At 44.3% G+C, this 15,338-nt stretch overlaps 1 protein-coding gene across 2 annotated transcripts in view; it reads right to left on the bottom strand.

Moving 5' to 3' along the window:
• Nucleotides 1-10,378: 10,378 nt before the first annotated feature.
• SLC13A1 (solute carrier family 13 member 1) overlaps nt 10,379-15,338 on the bottom strand; it is a 45,241-nt gene continuing 40,281 nt past the window's right edge. For both annotated transcript variants that reach the window (XM_035127613.2, XM_035127612.2), the window contains exons 13-15: nt 13,433-13,594; nt 12,530-12,667; nt 10,379-10,727 (exon numbers count right to left, since the gene is read on the bottom strand). In XM_035127613.2, the coding sequence (XP_034983504.1) occupies nt 10,590-10,727; nt 12,530-12,667; nt 13,433-13,594 (438 nt within the window). In that variant the 3' untranslated portion in view covers nt 10,379-10,589. The remainder of the gene's footprint in view (nt 10,728-12,529; nt 12,668-13,432; nt 13,595-15,338) is intronic.

Below are 15,338 nucleotides of genomic sequence, written 5' to 3'. Positions count from 1 at the left end.
ACAGCAGGCAGGGAAAGGAAAGCAGGCAAAGTCAGTTTCCGTAATCTCTAATGTGGCCAGGTGCAAAGGAAGACAGGGCTTCTCTACCTTTAACAGCTGTGTAGAATTTCAGCATAACAAGCTGCACCTGATGAAATCCCTACACAGCCATTAAAGGTGCAGGAGTCCTGCTCTTATTTCATACCTTCCCAACATTTCTCCAATGAAAATAGGAAAGTCTTATTCAGCAGCAGCAGCAGCAGCAAAACAACAACAACAACAACAACAACAACAACAACAACAACAATTGGCTGTTCTGAATTTGTTATTCCAGCCACTCTAGGTGGTGCCTCGCTAGACAAATTTAATTCATTCCATGGGTCTATTCTTATAACGAAAAATTCATCTAGCGAATCCCATAGGAATGCATTGAATTTTTTTTATTTATTTTTTAAAGTGCCCATAGGAATGCATTAATTGAATTTCAATGCATTCCTATGGGAAACCGCGATTCACTAGACGAATTTTTCGTAAAACGAATTCATCTAGCGAGGCAAGCTCCGCTCGAAAAATCCTTTCTTTAAGCGAAAAATTCGTCTTACAGGGCATTCGTTAAGCAAGGCACCACTGTATATAAAAACATAAAACTTTTTTTAAAAAACAAACAAACAACAACTTCCCAATAGAGTTTATATTTTGGTATGAGCTTTCGTGTGCATGCACACTTCTTCAGATACGTATCTGAAGAAGTGTGCATGCACATGAAAGCTCATACCAAAATATAAACTTAGTTGGTCTTTAAGGTGCTACTGAAGGAATTTTTTTATTTTGCTTCGACCCAGACCAACACGGCTACCTACCTGTAACTAGAACTATGGAAGGCACCACATTGAGCCGCATGAAATGGAAGTCCATCAGGTATCTGAAGAAGTGTGCATGCACACGAAAGCTCATACCAAAATATAAACTTAGTTGGTCTTTAAGGTGCTACTGAAGGAATTCTTTTATTTCCCAATAGAGAGCTGCCTTCAGATGTCTTCTAAAGGTTGTATTTATACTTTCCTCCTTGGCTTGGTGGTTGCATAATTCCACACCCTCCAAAATTTCTCCAGTGAAAATAGGGACATCCTAAGGAGAAGCAGGACTGGGATGGCTTCTGTAAATCTGGGACTGTCCCTGGAAAATAGGGGCACTTGGAGGGTCTGCAAGCAGCCTCATGTAGTGTGGGGAATTTCAAAGCAAGGGGCATTCCATGTGAGAATGCCAGACCCTGATTGTTACTTACCTAATGCTCACAAGTGGGGATGGCTGGAGGGCTTCTCTGGATATTATTTTTGTTTGTTTTAAAAATGTACACTTGCTTTAAATTCCCCTGCTGCCGCTGACATGAGATAGCTGGGGTGATTGCAAAAAAAACCCCAGCGTTATTCATATGTCAGCAATTGGTCTTTAGGTCCTCGGATCCCACGTTATATAGGCCTTTCCTTTATAGGAAAAAGCCACCATTTGATTTATGCCAGCCTTAAAAGCAAATCCACTTTAAAGGTCTACATTTCCTATGGACAATTTTAACAAGGTGGGCAATTAACAGAGCCTTGTTCATTTCACATTGATCTAACTTGAAATATTCCAGGGCTTTGAATTATTGAGATACTGTTGAACCTGTCCCACTTGGGAATTTTCCATGTACAGCAAGATATTTTTCCTCATTTGAATTCTGCACAGCCGAAAACTTTGATATCTTTCCCGTCATTTTATCCGGTCTTTTAGATTTCTCTGTGCTACAAGTAGACTCCATTTTCTACAGCAGGCAAAAGGCTCGATCACATGAAAGCTTTTCTTCTTTCTGCATTATTATCCATCATGATGTTTTAATGCTTTATGGGTATTTGATCCATTTTGCCCTCTTGATTTCTAATGTTCTGCCAACACTAACACCACGAAAACACTCCTTAAATATCCTAGCAGTGTCAATGTAGGGCTTGATGCTTATAAATGTGGAATTGAAACAACAAACAACAACAACAACAACAACTGCACTTTTCATCATGACACAGATGGAACAACAAATTAATGGACAGAAAAAAGAGATGTCACTTTATTTCACTGACTGGGAATTTAATGTGCTGAGAGAGTTGGTTCTAACAGCATTTTCTCGCTCTTGCAAGAAGGGAACGTGGCATGCAGCCTGATTCAGTGTGTGATGATTTGGAAACAGACCCTCCAAGTGTCCCTATTTTCCAGGAACAGTCCCAGATTTACAGAAGCCATCCTGGTTTTGGATTTTATTCCGGAGTGTACCAGTTTTCCTTAGGATACCCCTGTTTTCATTGGAGAAATGTTGGAGGGTATGGAGTTATGAGACCCCCCCCCCCAAAAAACCCAAGGAGATAAGTAACTATACAACCTTTAAAAGACATCTGAAGGCAGCCCTATATAAGGAAGGTTTTTGACGTTTAATGTTTCATTATGTTTTTATATATGCTGGAAGCCGCCCAGAGTTGCTGCGGCAACCCAGTCAGTTGGGTGAGGTATAAATAATATACTGTACCGGTAATTATTTATTATTGTTGTTATCCTTGTTACGGAATAGGACGTCCCTATTTCCATTGGCATAGGCAAACTTGACCCTCCAGATGTTTTGGGACCACAACTCCCATCATCCCTGACCACTGGTCCTGTTAGCTAGGGATGATGGGGGTTGTAGTCCCAAAACATCTGGAGGGCCAGGTTTGCCTATGCCCTAGAATATATGGAAACACAATGCATGAACAGCACCAATCTGTATTCAAAATGTTGGGTATTGTACAGCAGGGTCAGGGAACCTCTGGCCCTCCAGATGTTCTTGGACTCCAACTCTGTTCATCCCATACCATCGCCCATGCTGCCTGCGCTGGTGGGGGAGCCTGACAACATCTGGAAAGTCACAAATTCACTATCCCTGCTAGGTAGTAGTTTTACTGGATAACTGGATTGGCAAACACAGCTTTTGATGAAGCTCAGGGCTGTCTTACCCATAGGCGCTAGGGGTGTGGGGCACCAGGGCGCCGGGCTCTCAGGGATGCCAGGCCGAGAGTCCGGGGCCTGAGAGTTGAGTCCGGGGAAGAGCCCACCTGTCGGTCGGAGCGCCACGGCGGGCTCTTCTGCTGCGGGCAACTCTGTGCCATGAGTCTGGGGGCAACCGAGCCAGCAAGACGCTGAGGTGGTTGGCCATCTGCGCGCCTGGGATTGGGCAACCTGGGGGGGGGCGCCAGGTGGATCTTTGCACCCCAGCACCACATATGCTTAAGACAGGTCTGATGAAGGGTCACCGCTGGTATAGTGGTTGTACCAGAAGCTGAGAATTGCCTTGTTCCAGTCATTAGGCTCGGCTCTTAGGCAAGACTCAATCTCTCAGCTTCATTCTACACTGTCCCCTGGATCCATAATATGGTGGATAAAAATGAAACTGGGCAGAGCAATTTGAAGGATGAGCAAGATTACATCAGAAGTATTTATAACATTCCCTGGGGGACAACAGTGGGAGTGGGCTTTTGCACTCTTGCTAGCAGGCTTCTCAGATGCATATCATGGGTCACTTGGTGCTAGATGAGACACATTTTTTATCTAATCCAGGCATCCCCAAACTGCGGCCCTCCAGATGTTTTGGCCTACAACTCCCATGATCCCTAGCTAACAGGACCAGTGGTCAGGGAAGATGGGGATTGTAGTCCAAAGCATTTGGAGGGCCAAAGTTTGGGGATGCCTGATCTAATCCAACAGGGCTCTTACTTATGGTGTGTGTGTGTGTGTGTGTGTGTGTGTGTGTGTGTGTGTGTGTGTGTGGATATATGTCGATCTATCTATCTCTATCTCTACAAACACACATGGAGTATTGTTTTAATATTTCCATGACTGTTGAATCATAGGGAAATGACAAGGATTTCTGTAGCACATTAAAAATGGACAGAATATTGTGACATAATATAAATTGGTTTTAATGTTCATTAAGTGGCAGATAGTGGTCCTATAAAAAAGCAACACATATTTATTTGCAATGGAGCCACGAATTGCATTTTTTACAAGAGATACACCACCACCCCAGGGGGGAATAAACTTTAAAATACACTTGATACTGAAAGACAAGAATGGTAGATACATTTTTACTAAAGGGACAAGGAATGGTAATAAAAAAATAACTGTTGGACATGTATATGCCTCAAACTTGGAGCAACTTGACTTTATTCAAAATGTATTATGTAGATTCAGTAAGGACTCAGTTATACAGCTGCAAATAAAATGTTTTAAGGACATTATACAAATGTGACACTAGATGGGGATGGTGAGCTATGGCAAATTCAATGTGTTTTTCAAAAAGTTTTTTGAAAAGCATTTTCACAATGTTTATTCTATGCGTCTAGATTCCACCTAAATATGCTGAGTAAGAACGCATACTAGGGGGCAACTTCTACCTTAATGTACGAGGAGTCTCTCTATAAGACTTGAGCAAGGGATAAACTTTTTAGTGACCAACCAACTATTTACAGAAAGGATCAGGGCCGGCTCTAGGCATAGTTTCGGTGGTGTGGGGCGCCGGGCTGACAGGTGGGGCGCTGCGCGGCAAAGCCGCGCAGAAGCCATACTGTACACTGTGGTGGGGTGCCGGAGCGATCTCCGCGCCTCAGCACCAGGGCGCCCGACCTGCTCGAGACTGCCCTGGAAAGGATAGTAGAAACCCTACAATTCTATATGAGGGAGAATGGTGATGACAACACCACCAAGTCTGCCTACTATGAAAGCAGTGACAAGAGGTATCCATATTAAAGAAAAATTGTCTATTAAAAAACAAACCACTACAACATTTCCAAACTTAAAATGGAAATTACTGATCTACTAACTAAATATAAAAGTTCAGATTCGAAACACCTCCTCAGGGGGTTTCCAAGCACAACTACGAGGGCTCCTGATTAGGCATTGAGCTATGCAATGGGTGGTGCTGTGGTCTAAACCACCGAGTCTCTTGGGCTTGCCGATCAGAAGGTTGGCAGTTCAAATCCCCGTGATGGGGTGAGCTCCCATTGCTCTGTCCCAGCTTCTGCCAACCTAGCAGTTCAAAAGCACGCCAGTGCAAGTAGATAAATAGGTACCACTGCGGCGGGAAGGTGAACGGAGTTTCTGTGCACTCTGGCTTCCATCACGGTGTTCCGTTGTGCCATAAGCGGTTTAGTCATGCTGGCGACATGACCCGGAAAACTGTCTGTGGACAAACGCCGGCTCCCTTGGCCTGAAAAGCGAGATGAGTGCCGCAACCTCATAGTCGCCTTTGACCAAACTTAATCGTCCAGGGGTTCTTTACCTTTTTACCTTATCAGTTAACATTATGTTCAGGGGTCATATGGAGGGGGGCAGCCAAGGCTGAACAGGGAATTATTTATTCATTTCAACAAACTTTATTTACCGCTTGATTATAAGGGGTTTACAAAAATATAAAATAAAGCATGAAAATTCTCGATCTAAAACACTTTGGTATTTAAAGACATTTGAAAGGCGATTAAAGCCAAGGGTAGCTGGAAAGAGAAATGACACAGAAAGAAAGAATGAAAGAAAAGAAAAGAAAAGAAAAGAAGGCTATTGCTCAGTTGATGCCCAGTGTGCAAGCAGCCCTGATTATTGCAATTTCAGTTCGAGCTTTGCTTACCTTTTTCTGAGTACCAAGCTCCCTTTTGATCTAAAATCCAGCCTTTGCTCAGTGAAGTTTACCGGCTTAGGGACTGAGTTGTGAAGTTATGGAACTGAGCGGCTGATGATGGTGGTTTAATTTGTCCTTTTGTCAATGAGATAGCACCAGATCCTCAATTATTTCTCCCTTATGGGTGAGCAATCAGAGTGGTTATAAAGGAGCCTACAGACCTAAGTTAAAGCCCTACTTTCTGCTGAGGCCGCACAACCTAATGTCAGAGACCGAGGGAAACATTAACAAATGTATCATTTATGGACATATTTAAGTATGTCTCTGATCTTCTGGGGCATGTTAATCGTTCATCAGTTGGATTGAAAGAAGCCTCCAAATTAGACAGAAAGTAAACCTAAATGAGAACTCCACCATACAAACGACTCCATCTTTCACAAGCTGCTCAAAAGCAATACGTGTTGAAATTCTCATTAAGGGTGTGAGCTGACAGCCATTATCCACTTTTAATCGCATTTTTTTCAGGGAAGGAAAATACCTGGTTGCCCATGTATGTGGAAATATTATCTTCATGCGATGGAACACTGAAACTATATTGTATATCTTGCAAGACAGTATGTCAGCTGGGGACACTTTATTCCCCTGCCAGACAAATCTCATTTTTTAAAATAAAATAAAAATAAAAGAATAAGCAGTTATTTGTTTAAAATTCTGCTCACTGGGATTGCCTGTTGAGATAATGATTTAATTTGGGTGATGACTCAAGAGATGAGAGAAGTCCTTATATTTTTCACTGCCAGGAACTATCTAGACAAACAACAACAATAATAAACATACAGCTGAATAATTTGCAGGAGGGAAAAAATAGCAGTTGACATTATACCATCCCACTATGGGTCTTAGCGGATCTGCTGTCTGCCTTGCAGGCCCTTTCCACATGGCCTGGGAAGGTGGAGCCCTGAAGAAGAAGGGAAGAAGAGAAGAGTTTGGATTTGATATCCCACTTTATCACTACCTGAAGGAGTCTCAAAGCGGCTAACATTCTCCTTCCCCTTCCAGGTAGGGGTGGGGCAGGCTGTGTGCCAGCCCCTCTTCCAATCTGGGGAATTGCGGTTGTTCTATCAGCCAGCTCTCAGGTCTGCTGCTGCTGCTGCTGCTGAGTGCCAGGTCAACTCAGAGCAAGATCTCCCTCATCCTTGATCTGATTATGGATTGCCAGTCTCCCCTTCTTGGGCAAGACGATGGTGTGGTCATGGACCAGATCCAGCCACGCTTGCAGGAAACTGATTTTCTAGATCCATTTCAATTGGGGTTTAGGCCCAGTTTGGGCATGGAAACTGCTTAGGTTGCCCTATATGATGACCTCTCTTGGGAAAGAGACAGGGGAAATGTGTCCTTGACTTCTCAGTGGCTTTAGATACCATCGACCACAATATCTTTCTGGAGCGGCTGTCTAAGTTACTGTGGTTCTAGTCTGTCTTGGACGGTCATTTCAGGAGGGTGATGCTTGAGGAGTGCTCTTCAGCTCCATGGAGCCTTCAATGTGGTGTTCCTCAGGGTTCAATTCCACCCCCTATGTTGTTTACATCAACATGAAACTGCTGAGTGGGGTTACTTGGAGTTTTGGTGTACGTTGTCAGCAATATGCTGATGACACACAGCTCTTCTCTTTTACATCTGCAGGTGTGGCAGTGGCTGTGCTGGACCACTGTTTGGCCTCAGTAACAGTCTGGATGAGAACCCACAAACTGAATCTCGGTCCAAACAAGACTGTTAGTGGGTGGTTCCCTAGACCAAATGGATGGGAGGTTGCCTGCCCTTGATGGGGTTACACTCGTTGGTACTTACTGGTTTGTTTTTGCTTTTGTTTTTATTATGCATTTTGTGTCCCATTATGTATTTTTATGTTGTGAATTGCCCTGTGATTTTGGGTGAAGGGCAGAATGACCGCTCCACACATCAATGGGGGGTGCAGCCCCCTGATCCCAGAGGTGACTCCCTGGTAGTTCGGGCTGGCACCGCCTTCCCAGGTAGGATGCCAGGGGTCTCCGCCTACCCAAGCCTAGAATCCAATCCAGCCTGGAGAAGTGTTGCCAGGGAATGGCCAGGTAAGGGGAGGGACTGTCTGGCTCACACAATAGAATTTGAATCTTACCTCCAAGCACCAGTTGGTTCCAGAGCTTCTCCCACCCTCCACACCCTCATTCAAGTTCTTTTGCAGGTTAGCCATTTCTCTACAGGTTCACAGGCGCTGCTACATCAAGGCCGCTGTTGAAGGGCCGGAAAGGAATTTTTCTGCATTGGCAGGTTTCGCCTTTCCCGTAGCAATACGTCACAACTTTGGCGGTGTCAGGCCTTGGGCAGAATTCTTTGGTGATTTTCCTAGAGGGAGGGGCGTGAGGCGGAGACCTCACCCCCTTTGCGGCAACAAGAGTGGGGTATTGGGGGAAGCCTTGACCATGCCAATAGGCGTCATCACTTCCCCCTTCCAGCGGCGGCGAACAGGGGGCGGGCTCTCTCTGTTTGAACATATGTTCTCCAGAGCCAGCCCCAACCCCCATACATGTGCATAACCTCGAAGCCTCCCAGAACCCCGGCTGGGGACTAGGAAGGACAATGCCTGAGCAAAGGTCTGCATCTGAATCTTAATAAAGTTGTGGCCAATTTGAATCCCATAGCATGTTGTTATGCATCTTTTTTCCGCTCAGCGGGTCGCCTGGGGGTTTGGGGGACTCTGCCTGTCCACGCAATACAAATTTAATAAAAAAAAGACTACACAAAATAGTAATAATAATACACAACACACTAACGACATGTAACAACACATTTCACTTGGGTTTCCACTTTTATTGTCAGTTATAATTTGCTCTGTTCATAAAGGTAAAATGGTGCATAAAACACTATCAAAACAAAACAAAACAGTCTGTGAAAATCCTCCCTATCACAAGTTGTAAGTTTGGTCCATTGTAAAAGCCCAAGTGATGCAACAGGACTTTCTGATATGACCTAAGATGACAATGATAAAGGGATCCTGTTGTTTGTGAACTCTTTTACCTGGTGCAAATTTGCCTGGAGAGTTGCAAGATTAAAAACAGTTTGAGTCCACAGTATTCAAACCACATCTTCTCAAAGAGTCAGGTCAGGGTGTACACAGATGTAATAATAACAATAACAGTAATAATAAAATAAAAATATTCACATGCATGCATTATTCCACACACCACAACTTTGTTGCAGAAAACACCAGTGTGATCTTGACATCAGTTGTAATATGAAGTCCTGCCTTGACTGCCTTGCACATATAGAGTCCTATGTGGAAACAAAAGCTGGTCCTGATTCTGACTCTGATCCAGGTGAGCAGAGCCTCAAACCAGAGAAGCTTCACATCTGCTGCAATGCCAACACCCTCATGTATTGAAAGCTACCCTGCTGCCTGCCCCATTTACAGTGGACCGATCTGGCCCACCAATCCCATTTCCTATGTCCCCACATACTACTATATGAATGCTATGCAGAACAGGGTGAGCCATCTCTGCTAAGGTGCCTTACACCAAGTCGGACAACTTGTCTGCAGGTCTATTCTCCAGGGTTTTAAACAGGTGTCTTTTCCAACCCTAGCTAAAGAGGTTGAGGGATGACCTTGGACTTTTTGTGAGTAATGTATGCCTTTGCCTCTGAGCGACAGGCCTTCCCCATCATTATGGAGGCAATAGAGGGGAGCCCGTCTAAAAAATGATCCCTGGGCAGCGGATGGAGAGATACAGTATGTGTGCCCTACCCTACTTGGCTTTTGTGTGGCTGGAATGTAGTCTACAGTACAAGGGTAAATGTCGCATGCATTGCTGTGCCCACTTTGGGGCCCCTCCCCCCTTCACTGACATGTTACCCACAGCAGAATGTGGCCCTCAAGCTATTCCACCCTTGGAATAATAGAAAATGTGCTTAATATTTAGCACACGAAATACAGCAATAAGGATACTATTGTCTCACACTTTGGCACATTTATTACTACGATTAATTCTGGCAGAACTGATTCTGGCAGAATCAATACAATACAAAATCAATACAAAACTCCCCATTGGATCACAATGGTTTCTCTCATCATCTCATGCCCGTGACTGTCTAGCTTACAGTGCAGAACATGCTAGTTACCACACCTAGATCTTCGTCATTTAAAATAGTTTAAAAAGTTTAAAATAGATTGCAATGAGCACACACGCAATTCCCAAAGCCACACAACCCAACAGCCATGCGTGGTAAGGAGGCAGAGATGCAAATTGCCTCTTCTCTGGCCGATGGGTAGTTCTTCCCACTGCATGATCATCTGAAATTTCAATCATTCATTGATCGTCTTGGAAAAGATCTTCCTATCACATTCCAGCAGCAACCATCCCCGGGCAAGTAGGCTTACATGGAACAAGTGTACGGCACAACATGCTCCACGTGAAGTGATCGTGTAGCCCTGACTTATAAGGCACTCGTAGAATGCTTCAGTGCACATGTTGGGACTGGAAGACACATTGGCCGTAAGCTTAAAATAATGGCCTTCCAGCATTTTAAAATCTATTGACCCAGCAATCTGTCCACCCACCCACCACGCTCTTATCCCAGCACCCCTATAGTCATAAACCTACATTATTTGGTGACCCTAAAAACAGGGGCAAATCAGCACTCATAATGAATGTGCAAAACCGCCGTTGCAAACTTCCCAACCCTGAAATCCAAACTGATGGGACACTGGCACACACACTGGCACACACTCACTTGCCACTGCGGTATCGAGACTGCAAGAGTCTTGGTTTACCGTCTTCAGTGCAGAAGTGTCAATCCTTGGGAAGAGTAAAACAAGAAGCACAGCACAGCCTAGGCCGATAGTGGTAGTGCACTGTACAGGTCACACCATAGGAAGGCGGATCGAGGAAAAGAAGCTGCTACTCCATTCTTAAAGTCCAGTTCTGTTAGCAATAGCAGGCGCCCAACCAGGATATGTATTGAGTTCAAACATGGGCACCCCCCATGTCATGACAGCAAGCATGACAACAGCAACTCCGATGATATTGATGCCCAAACCGGCTTTTACCTAAAAGAAAGGGGGGAGAGTAAGGAGAGAATCTTTTTACCAATTGAAACAGAAAGCCACAATTTGATCAAGAAATCTTGCAAACCACAATTTGCACCACAGTTACGATCTGCAAACTAGAAAATTCCAGGTTCAAATCTCAGAGTGGTCACGAACCCATCAGACGGTTTTATTTTATTTTTTATAATAATTTTTATTAATTTTGCATATTAACAGAACAAAAACACATATACAATTGGGTAACATATTTTCCCCCTTCTTCTAACCCACCCTCCAGACAAGCCACTAGGTCTCTCATGAGGCAAGGATGTGATACAGAGGATGTTCCACAGAGCCAAAAAGGTCCCCCACCCCTGGACCAGAGTGATGGACTAGTATTACAGAGACATGAGCTGAAATTGTACCCAACCATGCAGCTTACTGAGTGACCTTGGGCTGCCTAAACCTCAGCCTAATCCCCCTCACAGGGTTGTTGTGACAAGAGGACGAGAAAAACAGTGGCATGCAGTGAAATTTTCCGTAGGGGAACAGTTAGGATCAGAGGTGCCAGCTTGCAAGTGCAATTGTGGTGGTGGTGGGGAGATGTTGCATGTGAGCATCACACCTCCTTCCCAAAGCTGGACATGCTTTGAGAAGGTGGCAGGAGGGCTCTTGGATCCCCTTGGAGCATTGCGCCGCCTTCTCTACTCTGATTTACTGGGAACTTTTAGGGGACTAGCCTAGTCCACTGACCACAAGCCACTGGGGAGAACCATGTATTCTGCCTAGAGTTGCTTAGAGGAAAGGTGGTGTGTGTAAGTAAATAAACATCCTAGATGGTTTTTAGACAAATTCACGACAGATGGGTGTGTGATGGGCTGTAAGTCGTGATGGCTGTGCGGAACCTGAATACAGTGGTACCTCTACTTACGAATTTAATGTGTTCCGAACGCACATTCGTAAGTAGAAAAAAATTGTAAGTTGAATCCCATAGGAATGCATTGGGAGAAAAAATTCGTAAGTCGAAGCAACCCTGTCTAAAATTTCGTAAGTAGAAAAAAATCCTATCTAAACCGCATCCAAGATGGTGGACGGAGCTCCGTTCGTAAGTAGAAACATTTGTAAGTAGAGTTATTTGTAAGTAGAGGTACCACTGTACTTGTGTCAGAGATTGTTCTAGCAGTGAACATTCCCTGACAATGGCAGAAGAGAGGCACCCTGGCTCAGGCAGCACCCTAGAGCCCTTACTGCAACCTGAGACAGGATATCAGGGGGAGGGATCAGGGGAAGTGTCCAGCGGGGAGAGGCCTCGCCCTTTTAAGTTCATGCCTGACTTGAGACTTTCCAAGGCGCACAGGCGCAAAGGGAGGAGGGCAGGAACCCCACGCTTATTATGCTGGGGGAGGAGCAGACGACAGGCATTGGGAGAATCTTCGTCAGACTGATCGGACATGTATTCTCGATACTGAATCACATTGTAAATATCAGGCAAAATAAAAGTCTTAAAGATAGAATGGCTGTGGTACTAGTTTCTCAGAAGTAGCCAAACAAGCACCGTGACGACTTGTTTCCGGACAGCAACAATAGGAAAGGACTATTGTCTTCAGGCCTTCCTCATGGACTTTCTAGAGGCACCTGGTCGGTGTCTGTGGAAAGCAAGATGCTGAACAAGCTAAGATTACTGGGCTGTTCTTACTTCCTTAAGAATAACTGAAATGATGTATAATAAGGGTTCTGAGCACGCCGGAAAAGGATGCTATTATTATTACTCTTATTATTACAAAAGAAGTCAGCATGGTGTGTGTTATTTGCCCTCGACTTACCATGTCGATAACTTTCAGGTGACCATATGCAAATACAATGGCATTGGGCGGATTTGCTACAGGTAGAAGGAATGCGAACGAAGTGCAGAGGGTGGAGGGGATCAATATATACAGGGGGTTCACATGGATGGCTTCAGCCTGTTAGAGGTGGAAACAGGAAGTCATGGTTCACATTCACGGAAAGAAGCACATATCTGAGACAGTCGGAATTAAAATGCAAGCTAGAACCAAAGGTGCGATCACAAAAGCAGACATGGGGAACCAGGTAGTGCCAGCTAGACTACAAGCTCCACCATTGCCTCTGGCCATTGCCCCTGGCTTCTGGGGCTGCACGAACGCATAATGTTAACTGAAGTATTTAAAGGACCCTGAACATATATACATACATTCCTCCACTTTACTAGGCTGAGGAGCAGAGCACCTTGCAATAGCCCATAGCTAAAATAGCCATGATGACCCTATGATGTGTGGGATTTAAAGTCTTTAAAAATATAATTGGATTTATAGAGGCAAAGTGAATACAGGCACACAGAAAAGAAACCCGCAACCCTGACAGTATTACGGTTTGTGCATTGGGGAGGCATGCTTCCCTGAATGCAGTGGGACATAATTACTGATGCTTTATATTCGATGCATTGCTATCGCTTAAGATCCATAGGAGATATGCATCTTTTATTATTACTCCCTTCTGCTTCCATAGAACACCTATACACAACATCATACTCTTTAATCTAGAATTAACTGAACTACCACTCTCTGGTTCGATATTCCCAGCTCACTAAGTCAAACACACAGACACCCTTTCAGAGCATGTTTTGAAAGGGTGGAAACTCCATCTTTTTACTCATCTTTAACAACTTGTGAATGGGCAAACCAAACCAGTTTCTTGGAAGGGTTACTCACCAAAGGGGCTAGGATAGGCAAAAATATTGTGATAGTGGCAGGATTGCTGGCTACTTCAGTTATTGTGGTGACAATCAGTGATGAAATGAGGATAGTCAGCCATATGGGCAGGGATCCCAAAGGAGTTAGTTTACTTCCTATCCACTCTGAGAGTTTTGAGACCTGTGAAAAGGAACATTAGCACAGTTATCCGCCAATTTAATTTAGTGCATACATATTTTTTCACAATTACGGCATTTGCAGAATCTGTTAGCCTATCAATACACAGGATCGATACCTGTAAGTGACTGAACTCTAATAGGATTCCAGGGCCGCTCAATCTGTTTTTCTGCATATTAAACGCATGCCAAGATGCTCAACTTCTGGCAGATACCGGTAATACATTTTCACCGTGTAAATTGGGGCTAGCCGACATAGGTCCATCCAGCTGTTGTTGGATTCCCATCAGCCCCAGCCAACATGGCCAATGGGCATGGATGATGGGAGTTGTAGTCCAACAACATCTGACTACCCTCGGCTTCCTTTGATATAAATTACTATGGGTGAAAGCCTATACACATTTACTATTGAATAAGTCCCATTGAACTAATTGAGGCTGGCTTCTGAGTACCGGTAGCACAACCATGGGTATAAGTAAGCTGCATTCATGGTCAACCATGCTTTTTTCTTATGTCTGAACTTACTGTTGGTTTGTGAGGGGCTGCCAAACCGGGATATCAAATTACAGGCTGAAGCTGGTGAGTTTGTGCCAACTTTGGTTTGCTGTTGTGTCTGAATTCACAAACCATTGACAAAAGAGTTGAAGCAGGTGTTCCATCTCAAAAGAGGCCCTCCAGACTGGTATTTGTGTTTTGTTTTTTGCAGATGTATTCTGTAACAAACTTCGACAGAATAATAGTGCATTTTGGTGGAGTCTGTTTTATTAGTTCTGCAATGCTTTCCAGATGTTACCACATTCTTTACATCTGGGTGGGCACTCTTGCACTACAGAAGTATCAGGCTACGAGTGATTGCCAAAGAAGAAGAAAAGTTAACGGATTTTAGAAGGAAACTACGGGACATGCACTACTGCAAAAAAGCAGCAGTCACTGCCCAAAAACATTTTGCAGGAGCAGATGGTATTGCAAGTGTATAACCACCCTGAAAACATCGTAAGCACAAATCGTATTAGCCATAGTTCCCATTTATAGTTATGGTTGACAATGGCTTCATGGCCTATTCGGTTGGTTGCACAAAGGGAGAAGTGAATTGGGAGCAGAGGGGCTACATGTTTGTGCAAGAAGCTTGTCATCATCTTGGCTTATGAAGCTAACTTTGTGCTGTGCTCATGGTCCAAGCAGGAGGCCACAGCAAAGTCCACACAACATGCACTCATCCTGAGGAGAAGATGACATGTTGTAGGACCAAGGTACAAACCCTCCAGATGCTTGCTGAACTACATGTTCCATGAGCATTAATCAGGCTAGTTGGGGCTGGTTGGAAGCTGGAATCCAACAACATCCAGAACGTGAAACTTAGCCACCCTTGCTATAGGAGATGATCCTCTAAGCCAGTGTTTCCCAACCAGTGTGCCTCCAGATGTTTTGGGACTACAACTCCCATCATCCCTAGCTAGCAAGACCAGTGGTCAGGGATGGTGGGAGTTGTAGTCCCAAAACATCTGGAGGCCATAGCTGCCAAGTTATCCCTTTTTTAAAGGGATTTTCCCTTATGCTGAATAGGCTTCCTCACGAGAAAAGGGAAAACTTGGCAGCTATGCTGGAGGCACACTGGTTGGGAAACACTGCTCTAAGCTACAAGCAGCCAGAGCATCATATTTTGCCCAAAGCAGTTGAGACTATTCTTGACTTCATTGAATAAGGCCTAGCACCCTTACACTTCTGTGCATAATTATTATTATTTTAAA

This window comes from Zootoca vivipara, chromosome 10 (assembly GCF_963506605.1).
Source record: "Zootoca vivipara chromosome 10, rZooViv1.1, whole genome shotgun sequence".
Taxonomy (NCBI): Eukaryota; Metazoa; Chordata; class Lepidosauria; order Squamata; family Lacertidae; genus Zootoca; species Zootoca vivipara.
The sequence above is the reverse complement of the archived record's forward strand: the minus strand, read 5'-3'. Positions and strand labels throughout refer to the sequence as shown.